An 18,432-nucleotide genomic window follows, 5' to 3' on the forward strand; every position below is an offset into this window, starting at 1 on the left:
CACCCAACACGCACACACGCACACACACACACACACACACACACATTGTACTGTACACACACATCTCCAGCTGGACTGCTGATCTCACGTACTGGGTTGAATATTCATCATCATCACACACTGAGGACCTTGTATGCTCAGCGGTGCAGCAGCCCAGCGGTGTCAATTAGGCACCAGAGTCTGTTTTCAATTTATTCTTTTTTTTAATGACTGACAGAGTGGCATTGATTCAACGGCTGACCCCTCACAGTGACCTCAACAATATGTATGAAGCACCTCAATAAGCCTCTACAACAAGGTGAGCTCAGGCCTCTTCTTTTGTAAGGCACATGATGAGAGACTTACTGCAAGTGTGACTAAAATTCATTAAATCGTGTTAATATTAAATTCAATTCAATTCCGGTGTATAATTTGATGAGTGAGCTTATTATGTTTAATCTTTTATTGATGTGTGTATCATTAATAACATAGAATGAACATACAGTGAGAGAGTGAGATAATGAACTGAAAGTGCATGTTTGTTCAAACCAAGCCAGAAACCTTGGTGTAGTCATAGACTCAGCAGCCACTTTAAGACAAAGTCAGCCCACTATCACCGTAAGAAGATATCAACGATTAAAGGACTTATATCTCAGCAGGATGCAGAAAAACTTGTCCATGCATTTATCTTTAGCAGACTAGACTACTGTAATGGGGTCTTTACAGGACTCCCTAAAAAGTCTATCAGACGCCTGCAGCTCATACAGAATGCTGCTGCTCGAGTCCTAACAAGGACCAAGAAAGTAGACCACATCACTCCAGTTCTTAGATCTCTACATTGGCTTCCTGTCTGTCAGAGAATAGACTTTAAAATCCTGCTGATGGTTTATAAAGCACTGAATGGTTTAGGCCCAAAATACTTTGCTGATCTGCTGCTACTGTATGAACCATCTCAACCTCTGAGGTCATCAGGTACTGGTCTGCTTTCAGTCCCTAGAGTCAGAACGAAACATGGTGAAGCAGCGTTTAGTCATTATGCACCACATATCTGGAACTCCCTGAAAGCTGTAGGTCTGCTCCAACTCTCACCTCTTTTAAATCAGCGACTAAGACTTTTTATTTCCCACTGCCTTCCTATCTTACCTTGTTTTAAATACAAATTTTTAATCTTACTTTTAATATATTTCTAATTTTCCTTTTCTTTTCTGTTTTATTATATTTGTCATTTTAATTGTGTTCTTTCATGCTTGTCTGAATGTTTCCAATGCTTTTAATCTTTTAATGTAAAGCACATTGAGTTGCCCTCGTGTATGAAATTCGCTATACAAATAAAGCTGCCTTGCCTTGCTTTTGTTTTTTCACTCTTTAGTTTCCTAAATGATGAAAAGGGTTAATGAAAACATTTATCATATTATATTTATACAACTTTTTCTATATTATGCAGAAAAAAGGTGGGAAAAGTTGTACTTTCTTCGATGTATAGGTACATGTTGACTTTCAGTGAGAAGGGGCCATAAAAAGAGCCAATTAATCTGGAGTGTAAATTCATCAAGAATGAGCCAGATTGAACCTCGTCACTACCTCAAAGTATTTTATTATATTAATGCAAAATACCTATGAATCCAACATCACTATAAAGAGGATGTGCTCATTGAATTTCCTCACCAGGAATGCCCTCATATGACAAGATATGGTCAAGGACAGGTTCACATTCTTAAATGTTTCAAGTCTATCAAAATGTGCATTGAATATTTTTACTTTAACCTCTCCTGTTCACACTGCCCCTGAATAATTCCCTTCTTAACATGTCACAAGTACAAGAGATGAAAGAGTCCAACTTTACTCAGGGACCTCAACAGACTAACTCAGTGAAGCCGAGAGGGGATGCTCCAAACTTTTATTCTTTTAACTGCGAAATTCAAACTTTCACAAACCAACTGCTTTTCTTTGTTGAGCTGAAGCAGACGTTTAACCAAAAAAAAGGGAAATGTAAAAGGTTCAGATATGTTCAGACACTCTCAGACTGCTGAAGATTCATATTGGCTACAAGGGAAGTTTGAGGAGATTACGGGAGTTTAAGGATTTGGTCTCCTATCCTACACATCTAGCATTAGGAAGCAGTCATGTTATAATCAGTATGGACAGGAGGGACATACTCAGAAATATAAATATGAAGACTTCAGGATCCTTTTAAGGTTTGACAAAATGTAAATGGACCCTCTAAATAAGAAGCTTTCTTAGTATAAGTGTAACTGCAAAAATCTGTGATGTTGTCAGCTGTTACTTAGAATTTATCAGAGTCCTTGGTGTTCTTTTTTGTAAGTGAAAAGACTCCCACAATGATTTGCAGGCTATATATTCAACAAAAGGTGAAATGCTGAAGGTAAAGTGTGCATTAAAGTTTTACAAGGGCAAATACTATCTCCATAAGCAGAGTGTGTCTCTGCAGCACAATCTGCTTTCTCAGAGACTTCACAGTTAACCTTTGCTCCTCTACACCTCTCTCCTTCTACTGACCCTCTATGAAAGTTAGTTTGCCTGAGTGAAATACAAGGAAGCTTAGCACGGGCCTCTCAGCATGCAGAAGCATCTCTTTGCACACAATGGCCAGCGTATGGGACGGCTATAAGTACCCAGTCGGGTCGGGTTGAGCGATACAGTGCTTAATAACTTATCTTGAGCTCAGCTCTGTTAGGCTCTGTGGCGTAAATGGAGCAGAAAATTGAGAGTGTGCAAAAAACCAGGGGACTGTCTTACAAACTCAATTACTCCCTGGAGGCAGTCCAGTAGATATATATCAGGTATATTTCTCTTCTTTTTCTTTACAAAGATCAATGTACAGTCTGGTCTCATCCTGGGTTATTAATGAAGAAAAGAAAACCATCTCTGAAGATCAGTTTAATTAGAGGAGATATACGAGCACCAGCCTTAGTGTTCATTGCCAAGTAAAGCTAAGTGTAATATAAACTTTTTAATGAAAAGCCACATTGACCATTCTTCAAACCTTTCATCGTCTGCATGGAAGAAAGTAGAGAAAAATGTGGGGAAAAAACTTTGTGAAATTGATAAAGTTTAATTCAAATAATTTAACATAGTTCACATTAAAGAAAAAAGTCTGAATATAGTGTTAATGTGAGAATAAATCAATAAATTTGGTCAAACTCTGACATGATATGGATTAAATACATCAAATCAATAGTTGCAACAAAAAGAAAGAAGTTAGCATTTTCCTTCACAATGTAAAAAATGTAATATTCATTTGAAATAAAACATGTGCAAATGACTCACAGTGTCTCTGACGGTGAGAAAGATAGATAACATCTTTCATCTAAGATAGTGCAGAAGTGCAGCTCTTACAAATAGTTCTCTTTAAATATATATACAGCTAGAGCAGAGATTCTTTTCTTTTTTACAGTAAATAGGTTATTTATTTTTGGAGCACTTGAGGGTTTTTTTCATGGATTGTGTCAGAATACGACCTCAAGTTGGCAAACTAATTAACATCCTGAACTTGAACAAAAAGGCATGATTTAAAGTCAAGATTTCCCTTTAATTATGCAACCTTTCCCTACAGAAACGTCTGCATGGAAGTCAGGATGACTTAAAGGCGGAACATTTGGACCATTAAATGGAATGGGTCTAATATATATTCATAAATAAATTACTTTAAAAGCATTAAATAAATATTGCAAGTGCTCCCTTCTTTGAATTTAACTAACGAGGAAAGTTCAGTGTCTCACACTTTTTCACCCTGCTAATCTCTCCTCCTCTTAACTTTGGACTCTTTAGGTTTCCGCCTCAGACTCAGAGTTTTCCAGTTGAGACACAGTGGAGCTGTACCACTCGGCGCTCTCCTCTTCCTCCTGCACACCAGATCCTTCACCTCCTCCTCCTCGGTCTCCTCGGCTGCCTCCTCTCCTCTCATTCAGCATCTCCATGGCTACTTGGTGGTAAGGGTGTTTGCGTTTAGTGTGTCGGCGTAGTGTGTTGCGCTCGGCAAAGCGGGTGTGGCAGAGTTGGCACTGGTATGGTTTCTCTCCGGTGTGGACCCTTTGGTGGCGCTGCAGCTCACCGGCCTCCCTGAAGCGTTTGGAGCAGATGGGGCATACAAAGTTCCTCTGGCCTGTGTGGATGTGCTTGTGTCTCTGTAAAGACAAACAGTTGAGATTACACATATATAAGTAACATTTTAACACATTTTGCACAGCTAGCATCAGTCTGTTGTCCCTGTTGTTCTTTGTTGTTGTTTTTTCAATAGTCTGTCTCTTTCTTTCTTTCTTTCTTTCTTTCTTTCTTTCTTTCTTTCTTTCTTTCTTTCTTTTTATCACTTTCTTCATCCAGCCATCAACAGCAGATGGCTGTCGACCAATGAGTCTGGTTTCACCTGAGGTTTCTGCCAGTTATAAGGAAGTCTTCCACTGTGCCAGGTCTATAATCCAGGTTGTTCTTTTTGTTGCGTTTTTCTCAATGGTCTGTCTCTTTCTTTCTTTTTTTCTTTCTTTCTTTCTTTCTTTCTTTCTTTCTTTCTTTCTTTCTTTCTTTCTTTCTTGTCTCACTTTCTTCATCCAGCCAGTCACAACAGATGACTGTCGACCAATGAGTCACCCGAGGTTTCTGCCTCTCATAAGGAAGTTTACCTGCCACCATAAAAAGTGCTTGCTAATTGGTGGACTCACTGTAGATGGTATTACAAAGACTAAATTAGTCCATACCTTCTTTTGATGAGATGTGTTGTGGGATAAATTTAGTTGTGATTGCATTCTATATGAATATAAATTGATTGTTTGATTGACTTTAATGATTACAGACTTATAACTCAACTTAGGGAGCCCACCTCAGCTCTTCAGAGCTTAGTAGAATCTTCCAGCTCACTGTTGTGCTTTACAATCATGTTAAATTGTATAGTTATCTTTTACAGTTGTTATTAGGGATAGACCAATATTCAGCATTTTGACGCATATCGGTATCAGCATTTTTAAAAAATCTGACGGCCGATAAGAGATCAATTTAAAACTGGGTTATTTTGGCTCTGATGCAGCCGCACCACCAGGTAACTCCAAGTAGAGCATAAATCGACGTGAGTGCTTGGATCGCAATCTTTCGAAATTCACTAAATCACGTGGCAGAAATGACACCGTCTGCAGAAACCGTAGCCTAGCTTGTGTTCCATTTCTCCTGCAGTTTCTCATTACAGGGGACGAGCTGAGCAGCATCCGTTGTGGCCCCTACAATTTCTAGTGATCTAAAACTACATGGCTGCTACTACATATAACCCCACTCAAAAACACTGAAATACCCCCATAAAACAGAGATAAGTGAAAGATTAACATTTCAGTCATATTGACATTTTGGAAAACTTTATTTACTGTAGAAAACTTTAGGAAGCTATTTATTTGTTTAAGTTTTTATTTAACTTTATAAGACATGCTGCTAGGCCTGGGAGCTCCCTGCACTTTGTGTTAGAATTTTAAACAAAGATGTCTAAGATAAAAAAAAACATTTAACATGTTGCAAATCTGAAAAGCTGTTTAATAAACATATGCTTAAAGGCATTTAAACAAAGTTAAGTGTTGTAGTTTGTATTATTCAAAATTTTGATGACAATATTTTCCCTTTTACTGTAAATGAATATCGGCTCCAAATATCGGTTATCGGCCTCCTTGACTACTAATAATCGGTATCGGCCCTGAAAATTTTTTTTGGTCTATCTCTAGTTGTTATACCATTGTAAAAGGATCCAGTGGGTAACTGTTTTTTTTTTCTTTTTTACTGTAAAGCTCTAAAAACCTACTAAACACTACCTGCCAAATACCAAACAACAGACACCAAATTATCAACAAGCTGGTAAACACAGCAGAGCACTTAGCAACTCTGGAGCCAGATTTTAGAGAACATAGACCCTTTTCATCAGGGGGACACAAATATCCAATAAATGCTAATCCTAATGCTACTCCATGTCTGCTGTGTGTGTGTAAATAAGCCAGTGAATGCCAAAATATCAACTTTAAAAATTGATAAAAATGCTACAATTGTGTTCACATCTTGTAGAGTCCCTGCGGTGTTGATTTGTAACATCTGTGATGAGTTGGTCTTATACAGCTAATGAAATAATAGTTTGTATTAACTAGCTCTGACCTGCAGATGGCTGGAGCGTTTGAAGGCTTTCCCACACTGCTGACAGACATGAGGCTTCTTCTGCGAGTGAGTGATGGCATGGCGCTCGAGGTCGGAGAGGTAAAAGAAGACCCGAGGGCACAGCTGGCAGTATAGCACCCTGCGAGATGCCAAGCTGTTGGGGGACTCCTCCGAAGAGAGGGGATCCAGTGGGTCGAGGGGCTCGATTTTACCAGAGGAGAGTATGGATCCTATAGGAGGGGAGGGAGGAGCAGCAGCACTGGAGAAGTAAAGATGGTCGTCCAGAGGTAAGTGTTGTGAGTGCAGGTCTGACGAGTCATACTTGGGCTCTGGGGAAGGTGACTGGGCCTCTGAGCTGGGCTGAGCCAAGGGGTCAAAGGTTGTAGTAGCAGAGGAGTCTGACGTTGATGGCTTCTTGTTTTCATTTGAGATTTCTTCAGTAGATATGGCTTCACTTCCTATGTTTGAGTCGGAAGAGCTGATTTGAGAATGAAGAAGAGGAGTAGTGCTGCGGACGTCATTTTGAGGAGCAGGAGAGGGCGACTGTATGGTAAGAGAGGTGAGAACAGAGCCAGAGTTGACATTATTTACCCCTGATAGGATGATGGGGGGGTTGTTGGGGCTCAGTCTTATAACGGGGTGAGACAGCGTGGGAAGAGGTGATCCCTGCTGACCAGGGGGCAAAGGGAGGGAGACCGCCGGGGCCGAGGCTGCTGTGATCTGTGACAACTGGCCGGTGGAGGGGTCGAGGACGGCAATTGGGGTAGAGGTAGAGGCGGAGTCTGTGGAGGAGGAGGTGGGTAAAGAAGAAAGGAGCAGGAACATTTGGGTGGAAGCACCAGGGGCGGTCTGGGTGACTGAAAGAGGAAGCGAGATACCCATTGGAGCTGAAGAGAGCTGAGAGGAGGAGGAGGAGGCTGAGAGGAGCAGAATAGGAGTGTTGGCAGAAGGGTTTGTGAGAATCTGAATGGGCTGGGTGGGGAGTGATATTCCAGAGGAAGCTGACAGAACAGGACTAGACTCCTGAACAGACTGCACACTAAGTTCAGTTGGGTCTGAGTTAGTGATCAAACTCGTCATGCCATCTTTCTCTGTCATTGTCTGATCAACAGATAGTTGTGGAGAGTCTGTATTAGAGGCTGGTGAGGGGAACAGATCATCAGAAGGTGCATTTAGTGCATTGTCTAAACTTTGGCTGATGCTGGGATCTGCTAAATGTGACGAATTTGCTCCTTCTGCCTCTGTTGAACTAGCCTGATCTGACTGAGGATCCTCTGATGTGGAAGCGTCGACTTGCGGCACTTTGACTCCATCTGGACTGAGAGTATACGGGATTCCCTGGTCGTCTATGAGAAGGAGGTTTTCAGTGTCACAGTCCACTGAGGAGAGGGAGCTAAAGATGGAGTTGGAAAAAAAACAGGGCGACAAGAGAGAGTCTTCAAGTGTATGTGTTCCATCCATACACAGGACAGAGTTCCTGTTTTGACCCTCGTCATCTTCTTCCACAATATCTCTGTCTCCTTCTCCCTCATATTCATCCACCTCCATGATCAGCGAGCTCTCGCAACCCGAATCATCCAGGAAGCGTCCACACCTCCTCTCTCGACTCTCTCTTTTTGTAGGCAAGCTCAGATCCAGCGGCTCTGTCTGTTCTTCCATTCCTAACTTATCAAATATTACACAAGACTTCAAGTCCATTTCTTGCAAAATTAGAGGAATATTTTCAATTTCTCTCTCTGTGTTTTCCTCTTTAATCATTTTTTGGGTTAGTATTTTTACTGTAGTAGTGCAAGGGATTAAAGGAGCCTCTAACCCATCATTTTGGATTATTTTAGCACGAGAAACATCTTTTGCTTTGCAGGTTTTCTCCTCCTGCTCTGCCTCAGTCTTGTGGAATGGTTCTGTTTTAGCATCCTCAGTCTTTTGATGAACAACTTCCTGGATTTCTCTTTTATTCTTAAGAGCAGTGTTTTGGATGTTATTTCGGTTTTTTTCTTCTTCAGCTGAGACAGGAACTGGTCTTATAAAATGTGAGCGAGCAAAGTCTTTGGTCGGGCTGATGACAGAGTTTGTGATTGGCCTCTTGCACCGTGGGGGAACAACAATTTTGAGTGTGATTGGTTGGCTGTGCACCACAGGCACTCCAGTCTTGACTGTAATTGGCTGTTTCAACCCAGCAATCTCACTTCTCCTTTCCTGAAAGGCCGGCTCACAAGGCCCGCCCACCTCTGGCTTTTTCCCATTGATTGATGGAGCATCTGTCCTCCTGATGGTCACTGCTGCTGTGACAGGGCATGGCTGGAGGTTACCTGGTACAGCACTGGGTGAGGTTTTTTCCTTTGAGTCCAAAAAAACCTCTGTCACTGGTCCTGATCCCTCTGCACACTGGCTGCCATTTTGGACATCTAGGCTGCCACTGGTCAGGACTGAAGCCAGCTGAGAATCCATTTTGGGGCATACCCATTTATATTTCTGCAAAATACAAACATAATTATAAATTAGACACTCAGAGTGACAAACTTAGAATATTCAGAAAAACATTGTCATCATGACAAAGTGTGGGAAATAAATTAGGCTACACTGGGCTTTTTTGGATAAAGTTAATGTCTCAGTTTGATTATCAGGTCAGGTTTAGTTCAAAAGCTAGAAGTCCCAAATTCTGTGATATATCTGACTGTCTGACAATGAAGCAGACTGAGCCCCTAACTCCCTGCGGCGACATGATGAACGACTCATTTGACCCCCTTCTTCTCTTCCTCCTCAGCACCAGACCATCCTGATAATTATTTTGGACACCTTGAGTGATCCTAAAATCTATCTCAGCGACTCTCTAACGAGACAAGTCGCCTGTCATTCTGAAACGCATCGAGTCTGACAGATGTGAGCGAAACATCTCCCTCCCCTCACTTCTCTCGTCAACATGCAACACAAAGAATAAAACGTTTCATTTCTAAATTCAGTTTGGAATAATATATATATTCCCTTTGATTTGCGGAAACGAGCCTTTTATAAATATTTGTCTGTGAATTAATCGAGGAGCAGTGGTCGTGGAGGACGCCATTACGCACAGTCCTAGGTCCGAAATGCCAGTAACATTATGGTGCTGGAGCGCTTTGACAGCTCTCGGACCTGGGACACCGCCATCACGTCGATAGCCAGAGCAGAGAAACGTGAATATTCACAGGCAGTCTCGGTGTGGAGTAGATCCTTCCCTTTGCACCGGAGCTTCCTCGGACCTACAGCCAGCCATTTTAGAGCCGAGGGTCCGAGACAGCGCGACTCGAGCGCAGTCCAGCAGCTTTTAGGACAAACTTTCCCCGCGCGCTGTCATTTCCTCCCACCCGTGCTGTCACAGCCGGAGGAGCACGCGCCGGACTCCCTTTCGATACATTTAAAACTGTATTTTGAACCATACTCCACCCATACTCTCGCGGCATAGGGACTGGCTTACCCGTGCTGTGGATATTTCCGGAGGACCAAATATGACTGTGCAGTGTAAAGGGTGATGCTGCGAATGCCGAGGGAGGGAGGGGTCAAGGGGAGTTGCTATGGTGTCGCAGCCTACCGGGTCCGACCAGTAGCCATGTTCAGCCTATGAGTACGATTGAACCTGCAGCCTGCGAAGAGAGGCTCTCTGTGCGCCTGGCAGTCAAAGAGCAGGGAGACAAAGCAAGAGCTACACTGGAAGCATGGAGAAATATGGACCCAGGAGCTCTTACTGTAGGACTCTGTCACAAGAAGTGAGGCTGAAACCGTTTTCACATAACTTTATTTCAAATCAATAACACTTACAAGCCTCAAGACTTGATGCGTCATATACAAGAGGGAAAGAAAGATCACACAGTGAGATATCACAGAGTCTGTATTAGTTAGGTTACATGAAGGTATCATCACAGGCAGAACTGATGAAATAATGCTTTATACGTACATCATAACGGAGGCCTATGGATTGCAGCTACAGTATGCATTAGCTCAGGCTTGAGAAAGATCTAACATATACTTTTGCAGAATATAATTATGCCTGCAGTGTGATGGAGATCCAGAATGCATGCAGGAGAGGGTGACAGAGGCCATGAAACCTACAATTCAAGATAGACAGCTTAGCCTGCCCATCCACAAGAGCTGTGAGTAATATTTCAGTGTCTAACAGACCATAATCATAGTATAGATAGAAGCAAAGCTGCAGAGTGAAGAAGGACTGCCCAAGAAGATGGATGCTGGTATGAGTCAGGTGGAGGTGCTGGTATTGTGTCACAGTGTCATGAGTGTTGGCTGGGTTGAGTTCAGACGTGCAGGTCATCACTCCACATCTCCTGGCTCACACGCTTCAATCTCTGAGACCAGCCGGTGGGGGAAGAGTTTGTACTGCAACCACGTGGGCTCTGAAAGACAAAATCAACCATCAATAAAGAATCAATCCCATCTCATACTCCTCTCATGGCTGACAGTGAATGCAGGAAAGCAAAGGTGGTGCAGGTTTACCAAGGTAGCAGTCTTGTGGGTGCAGCTCTCCATCAAAGCAGGTCTTGGTTGCAGTGAAGCTGCACTGCTTGCGAGGATGTTTGCAGAAGAATGTCACATTTTCTCCATGAGGAACCATGGCGTCTGTGATGTCAAAGGGCCAGCGCTTCACTCCACCAATCACAACACGGCTCCGCTCAGCAGGGATGAGACAACGAGCTGGGGAGACAATCAACAAAGTATAATGTTAGCATCATGCAAACTGCTGATGCTGGTATTTATGTTTGAGTCTGTAAATGCAAGCCAGTATATTTACATTCTGCATACATTGAATGGGTAAACACCATAAGAATATGATGAATGCAAGGTTATTTTTTATTCCAAGTATCTTTATTTAAACTTATTATTTGTATAAATGTCATACTTGGTGTAGTTTACAAATGTCTCACCTCTGCAGTGTGGGGGCGCTGCACTCCAGCTGCCGTCGGGCAGGCAGGTGACCTTCTGGGGTCCATCTAGCAGGAAGTTCCTCTTGCAGAGGTAGTGGATATCAAAGCCCACTTCATACTCAGTCTTCTGGACCGCCACCACGTAGCCCTGCTCCACATCCCGGGGTGGCTGGCAGTACACCTCTAGCAGTGTGAGAGAGAGGGAGTAAATAAGTCCACAGGTTCAGGGGTTTTATCTAATCTAAGAGAAGAGCTAATTAAAAAAGCCTTCAACTCTAAGAATGCTTCTGTTTTTTATTATCTTATCTTTGCTGTGTTTTAACAAAAGCCAGGGCTGGTCATAGTCCTGTCAGCATCTTGTGAGACAGAGCTAATCAACAGGCAGCACATGGTTTAAAAAATTTTTTTCTAACACTCTAAATCTGGTGTTTTGATCATTCCCCCTGGAAATACTTACTTTTGTTTAACTTAAGTGTAAAAGCCTGTTCAAGCAGATGGAATTGAGAAGAGTTTAACTGAAAAAAAAGGTGTTAAATGCAACAATGTGTTGTGATGTAAACAACACCCTACTTGTAATGTAAGAGTGAAAAACCTACACACTTTAATTACATGCTTATGGGTCAAGATATGGGAAAAGAAAATCTGCAGAACCTTGTCAAATTTGACCCTTTTCAAAACTCCAGTGCCAGCATAAATCTGCTGTCAACCAGGCCATGCAGTTCCAGGTTTGTCCACAAGATGGCAGTAAAGCACTTTGAAACAGACATTCTGTCTTATTGAGAGGCCTCTACTTGAAAGCTTTTGTGTATTCATGCTTCCCCTGCTTTGATTCAGTCTTTTATGCATATCTGCACATGCACACACAAAAAATAAATGCATATGCCAACAAAACAGACATGCAATCTCTCAGTCCATTCAGCCTCACATCAACTACCATTCATGTTCTCCTGCTAACCCTGAAAGAGTGATACCAAAGAGTGGTAAAGAGGAAAACAAGCCGAAGCACACTGACCTTTGCAGATAGGATGGGGATACTGCCAGGTCTGATTATCCTGGCAGAAATTTTCACTGCTCCCCACTATATCCGCCCTGCAGAGGAGAAAATGGAGAGTGATGGAGGCAGGTGGTGGTGTGACATTTGCATTATTGACACCTAATGAGTCTCATCTAAATAGAAGTGCTGAAAAAAGGTGTAAATGGTTCCTTTTCCCACTCTGTCTCTCTCAGAGGGTCTACATTTTGAGTGTGCACAGTTTTGGCTGACACATCCACTTGGGCCCATCCTTTCCTGTGGATGAGTCAGTGTGTAGAGGGGAGTCAATACAAGATAAGACTGTAATGACCTAGTTAGCTCAATGGAAGCATCGTCAGCTGGGAGATCAAAATGAATTCCCTGCCATTCGTCGCTCATCATCCGTCCTTCCCCAACACCTCTCCTGTAATCAAGCCCCCCCTCCTCCCCCTCCCCCTTCTTCTTCACACTCCATCCCCATCTTCTCACTTCCTCCATTTCTACCTTATCATCATTGCAGGTTTTCTCACATTTTCAGCCTACGCACATACAACCTTAGCCTCCCATTTTCTCCCCCTCTTTCTCACCCAGACAGGCAGCTGTAGCGGATGGATGTTCCGACTGTAGCATTGCCCTGGATGCTGAAGGTGTTGGTGACTTCCTCAGACAGAGGGCAGGTTTGGGAAGTGGTGGGTTGGAGTGACTCTAAAGGTAAAACAAAACAAAAAAAAGAACAGAAGGTTAAAGACTTTATTGTCAGATACTTAATTCAAGCAAGAGTGGTGATAAAATACTGCAACAAATAATGTACTGAAATAATACACACTGTTTTAGATTACATAATTTAATCCCCAAATGAGCTCCTCTTGATGGTCAGCATGTTTAAACACTTGTCCTATGAATGTGTTTGATATTTTATGATGTAAAATGCTAAATAAAAGGACATTAGTAAAGCTCCTTATGGTCCCTAACATACATTAGGGGAATAAGACAATGTTCTATTGATCCACAGGGGGAAAGTACATTTTTACATCCTGATATAGAACATGCTATACACAGCCTGAAATACACACACATGCACAAACAGGATTCATTTGACATGCACTGATGGAGAGAGTGAGGAGGCCGCACACAAATGAGCCCCCTGAGCAGTTTGGAGTTCAGTGCTTTGCTCAAGGGCACATTGGAAGTGCCCAGGAAGTGACCTGGCACCTCTCCAGCAACCAGTCCCCATATCCAGACTTGGTCTGTAATGGGACTTAAACAGGCGGTCCTAAGGTTCCTAAGCCAAATCCCTAATTTTGGCTTGGGAACTGCTGCTGCTGTTTTAATACATTATAATTCATCTGTACTTAAAAATATTTTTGAAAGTCAGACGTGCAGTGGGAGTACATTTTATTGTTTTCATCCTGCTTTTAACAAGTGAAAAACTCAAATTCTTTATCCAGTGATGTGTGCGTTTTTGTAAAGCTCCTCAGGGAGAAATGCAGGAACACAGCAAAGAGCACAGAGCCCAAAATATGTTGACAATACAAACACAAGAGGTTTTATAAGTTTGTAACAGGCGGATGTGGATGTGGATGTCATTTTACAGATAACCTCAGAGACGAGAGAAAAAGAGCAAATAAAGGAAGTAAAGTAAGAGCATGTAACAAGTGAAGCAGGGAAGAAAAGAAGATTGGGTAGGAGAAGGGACATCCATCATTCTACCTATTTGACTTGTGTTTACCAAGGTATTCAAGGTTTGTGTTTAGTTTGCGACCCACAGAGGCGTTTCACCCAATGTCTTGTTCTATTTAGGTTGAAATAGCCCTTCTTAGGTAAGATATCAAAGTTCGATGAGCAGGTGAGACACCTCTCCGAGCTCACAGCTATATCTGTGGTTGTATAACACCTGGCAGCGCTCGTTCCTGGACGTTTGAGTACCTCACGCTCATGGAAATATAAATATCAAGAGTGGTGCTTGGAGGGAGGCTGCAACGACCTGGGCTCCATCAAGCGCGAGGTTTCGGAGCTGTGCGCCGCTTTGAAAGGCAGAGACAGCTCTCGCCTGAGGGCTGTCTTAGGTATCTGAGCGGGAGAAACGTTAATATAAGAATGTAAAGGCACCTATGGGAGAGGAAGAGTTACGAGTCTGTTTGGCTGCGGATGAGAGCCCGGAGCCCAGTTTCTGTTTTCACATATCGCCCTTCTTCTGCCTTGTACTGCTGCCACCCACACAGGCTGCAGCAGCAAACTGCTCTGAAACAGGTACAGAAAATTCTTCTTTTGAAAATTAAAGCTTTTTTTTAATTTGGGATGAAACACAGCATTAAAAAATATTAGAACCTTATTTAGACCAAAGATGTAAAGCGTGTGGTTATACTGTTCTTATTCCACAAACAGATGCATGCACACAAATCTGGATAATCGAAATAGCCTAGAGTTGCATGCATGTCCTTGGCTCCCATTGTAGAGAGAGAGGGAGAGACCTTATCAGAGGCCTCAGATGGAAGAGGATGAGAGGAGTGAAAGATGAGAGGAAGAGAGGATGAGAGAGGAGAGCAGGAGAGAGGAGAGCAGGGAACAGAAAGGCCTGCAGCAGCATGAGCAAAAGAGAGCTCTCTGACTCCTCTGACTGTGATCTGTCGCCCACTCTCTCTCTCTCTCACACACACACACACACACACACACATAGAAACTCTGTAACACATGTGCAAGCCGCCCCCTACACATCTAATGTATACAGAGAAAAATCTACCTCTAAAAAAAACCCTCACACACATGCACTCACACTGTATGCGCACTGCTCCATGTGCCACTTTGACAGTGATCTGCCGCCCACTGCCTCTCAACAGGCATGAAGCAGCTCGACTCACACTCTAACACACATGCAAAAGGACACACAATACGAACGCTCTCACACGTTTAAAACCCACCTACCTTCTGCCCGTCTCTCAGCAGGAGAAAACTCTACTTTTGAGCTAAGAATCGTATCCTTATTTCACATCGAAGAAAAGCTTTTTTTTTAAAAAAGAAAAAGCTCCCCGGCTGACACCAGGACCCAGCAGGGTTTGAGGATTCCTTAAGAAAGCATGTTATTTGTAGCTGCAGGTGTGTGATTAACACAGCAGGGATCGACCTTTAAAGCTGATTTTGTGTTGCTTTTTGTCAGAGCTGTCGAGTTGTCGCAAGCAATAAGCAAGCACTTATTTCCATGTGTGGTATGATGATGAGATTTGAGGAGATATTAAAGAGTATTGATGGCTTTGCTTCAAGTACAGCTGTGCAGACTTACAGCACAGCAGTGGAGGAAATCAGATGCACAGCAGTAGAGCACATTTTGCCTTTCGTGAGCCACTTTTTCCGATTCATCTTTTCTTTGTTCCATGTTTAGACCACAGAGAGATCAAGGATTTTACTGCATGATAGTCTTGGTTGATCAAAGCTTCTTGTATTACCTGTAAAGCTTGAGTTAATTCATGACGGCTCTTTTCTAGCCTACAACGTTATTTTTGCCATGTTAGTGTATTCAATAAGGTGAACTCTGTCTACCCTTTAAAAAGGCATTTCATTCTGTCTGAGATAGGAGTACCTAATGCAAACTATACTGACAACATATCCTTTAATATGATATCATGTATATGTGTAGAGCTATTAAGACAAACAAAGGATTCTGAGGTGTTTGCAAGCATCCAAAAATGCATATGTATCAGTGTGATTTTATGCACATTAATTTGTGTGCTCAGCTTCTTTTCCCTTTTCAAACTTATCATCAGTCCAACAATGAAATCCTACAGCAGCCAATAAGAACAGAAGTGAAGCTCTGGTTGCTATAGTGATGAGGAGAAGCCCCAGTTGTGCAGTGTCTCAGTGGACTCAATCACAGAAGGGCTTCACTCCTGAAAATGTCTTTCTCTGACAGTTTCACAATAAAGTCGACATTTTTTACCTGATCTTTGACCTTAAAATAAACATATACATAATGTGTGCCTGCTTTTACTAAATGAGGCAATATTCAAATTTGAACAAGCGGCAAGTTCATATCCTGTTATGAAGAAATCCGGTACTTGAACCCACCTGTACAGACAGGAACATCCCCGCTCCACTGCCGGTCACCTTGACAGCGTCTCATAGTGGCATCCAGGCCATTGGGCAGCGTGAACCCCGGCTTGCAGCGCACCTCAAGCAGTGCATCGAAGGAGCTTGTGGGATGGAGGAGTTGAACTTCTGAGTTTTCACTGGGGGGCAGAGGCCAGGGACAAGTGCGACCTGAGGAGAAAAACACGTTAGAAGGCGGGGGAAAAGGGAACAGAACAATCCTCTGAGTGTGATAGATTGTTTCTTATGCAAGACAAAGAAATGGTTACACCAAACTAAACACTTTTTTGAAATGGCACTAACGAGGTTGTATAACCAGACTGGATCCAAGCAGTGCCCCATTTAGCAATGCATAATAAATAGCTTGTGTTCTGCACTCACATAGGGTGGATTTTCAGCCCAGATGTTGAGCAGGAACAAAGCTTTTTTATTTTGTTTTCCAGGGTAAAACGCATAGCTGTATGTTGGCACAGCTGCTACACACACAAACACCTCTAATGACTGAGCCCACAGTGTTGTCCACACTGAGGGCTCACACACACACAAATGGTTACCTGGAACCACACAGCTGAGCCCACACTGGCCGTCACACAGACACTGCCGTTTGTTCCCACAGTCTTTGTCAGTCTTGCACGGCCGGGGACAGGACTTCCTCTTCTCGTCTACCAGGAGTCTTGGCGCACACGACCCTGTGGTGACACCTTACACACACACACACACAATCACAACATCACTGTAATTGTCCTTTTGTTTACTCCTTTCACAACCCCTCATAAAAGTTGCAAATTCTAAAGACTGCTTTAAAGACTGAGATTTTTTCTGTTTGGCATTTCTGCTTTGTTTTCTGTGTGGAGGAAAGTAAACTCAGTGTGGGTGGCCGGGTAAACATTTGCCACCCAGGTTGCCAGATGACTAATTCCTAGATGGCAGGATTGATTACTCTTTGCCATTCATCTGTCAATTTGTTTTTTATAGAAAAGTGAGACTTGTTGACTTATTTTTGTGAATAGTTTGCTGTCTCAGAAGAGGAACTCTTTCATAAATACAGGATCAGTGTGAAAGAGAATAATCCAGAATCTAGTGCACCCCTCCTTGTTCCCCTCCTTCCCCCCACATGCAATCCATCACACATTATAAAACCTGAATCTTGCACTTATTTCATTGCACGCCCTCAGCGACACACCCTCAATGTCCAGAACATTTGAGGGGGAGAGCAAGGGAAGGCAAGGGAAGGGAAGGGAAGGGAAGGGAAGAGGGGGAGTCTGACAGCGTTCCCCATTTTTCATGTCTCAGAATGAAAACATGTGTGCTACTGTGTTCACTCTGCAGCACAGCACATGTGACCAAAAACACACATGTTCTGGGCTAATGTGCACATGATCATGCCAGAAGAGCATGGAGACATGGTGTACAGAACATACATGTAGCAGGTAGGATGGTAAAAATCTATATAATCACTGCATATCATGACATACTGACCAATATTACGTGGGGTCGGGATTGCATTTTGAGGTTTGAAGGTAGAATACAGTTAATGCTTTCATCAAAATACACAGACTATGTACTGTTATCAAAGATATTTGCAAATTGGAGAAACTTTGTGATTCCTTAAATTAAAAAAGCAGGTATTAACTTAAACATTGAGTCTAAATGAATTGAACAGGTAATGCAGGATGATGGTGTTTTTCTAATTGCACCTAAAAACAATGATAATTCAACTTTTTTAATCAGCCCATTATACTCAGCAGTCATCCAAATGCATGGTCATAGTGCATTATCCCAACATTAGTAAACAGTAGTAAACAGTTGCATCATTAAGTGCTACAAGTAGATAATACATATTTGAAACTTAAAGTTCCAACCACTCAACGATACATGCAGGAAAAAGTCCTATTATTACCACAATTTAGTGACAGTGTAACTGTGTCTATCATGAATACAGGTTTCAGTGCTCTCCAAGGTGTGTGCGTGTGTGTGATGAAAGCAGTCATAGGTCTTACCTGGAGTCTGTGGGGACACCAATCCAGCCAGAGCCCACAGGGACAGCAGCAGCAGTGCACAGTCCATCCTTACAGCCAGGGCCTCAGACGATATGAGGGAGGCACGCGCACACAGCACTTTTAAAGAAGTGGGGAACAAAGGGGGGGGGGGGGGGGGGGGGGGGAGGGGGGAAGAGATACGGATGAGGGGGAGGCAGGGGGGAGGGCACAGCTCTGGAGCACACATCTGGTTCGTGTTGAGGAGGGGAGAATTGGTTTCTAAAAAAAAATCCACACAGAGGGACCTTTCACCCATTTCTGTTGAGACAGCAGATAC

General features: G+C 42.8%; 2 protein-coding genes across 3 annotated transcripts; both read right to left on the minus strand.

The window, feature by feature from the left end:
- Nucleotides 1–3,035: 3,035 nt before the first annotated feature.
- On the minus strand, nt 3,036–9,572 carry LOC117822361 (transcription factor Sp2). 2 transcript variants are annotated; one of them, XM_034697051.1, is made up of 3 exons: nt 9,183–9,572; nt 6,115–8,586; nt 3,036–4,124 (listed from the first exon to the last, which is right to left on the minus strand). In XM_034697051.1, exons 2-3 carry the CDS (start codon nt 8,560–8,562, stop codon nt 3,765–3,767), a joined length of 2,808 nt encoding a protein of 935 aa, XP_034552942.1. In that variant the 5' UTR covers nt 8,563–8,586; nt 9,183–9,572; the 3' UTR covers nt 3,036–3,764. The 2 variants fall into 2 exon arrangements, with proteins under 2 accessions (XP_034552942.1, XP_034552941.1); XM_034697050.1 differs by having other exon boundaries at nt 9,244–9,490.
- Nucleotides 9,573–9,866: 294 nt separating this feature from the next.
- Nucleotides 9,867–18,200, minus strand: ntd5 (ntl-dependent gene 5). The gene is made up of 8 exons (XM_034698127.1): nt 18,117–18,200; nt 16,671–16,817; nt 16,096–16,287; nt 12,624–12,741; nt 12,037–12,113; nt 11,025–11,207; nt 10,597–10,794; nt 9,867–10,496 (listed from the first exon to the last, which is right to left on the minus strand). The coding sequence occupies exons 1-8, from the start codon at nt 18,181–18,183 to the stop codon at nt 10,414–10,416; spliced, it is 1,065 nt and encodes a 354-aa protein (XP_034554018.1). The 5' UTR covers nt 18,184–18,200; the 3' UTR covers nt 9,867–10,413.
- Nucleotides 18,201–18,432: the final 232 nt, after the last annotated feature.

The sequence above is a fragment of the Notolabrus celidotus genome, chromosome 12 (assembly GCF_009762535.1).
Source record: "Notolabrus celidotus isolate fNotCel1 chromosome 12, fNotCel1.pri, whole genome shotgun sequence".
Lineage (NCBI taxonomy): Eukaryota > Metazoa > Chordata > Actinopteri > Labriformes > Labridae > Notolabrus > Notolabrus celidotus.

Coding starts and splice junctions, on each gene's coding strand:
- LOC117822361 (XM_034697050.1), bottom strand. Junction 4,125..6,114: donor AACGCTCCAGCCATCTGCAG/GTCAGAGCTAGT, acceptor TTGTCTTTACAG/AGACACAAGCACATCCACAC.
- ntd5 (XM_034698127.1), bottom strand. CDS start 18,183: ATGGACTGTGCACTGCTGCTGCTGTCCCTGTGGGCTCTGGCTGGATTG. Junction 16,818..18,116: donor GGTGTCCCCACAGACTCCAG/GTAAGACCTATG, acceptor TGTGTGTGTAAG/GTGTCACCACAGGGTCGTGT. Junction 10,795..11,024: donor AGCGCCCCCACACTGCAGAG/GTGAGACATTTG, acceptor TTGTCTCCCCAG/CTCGTTGTCTCATCCCTGCT.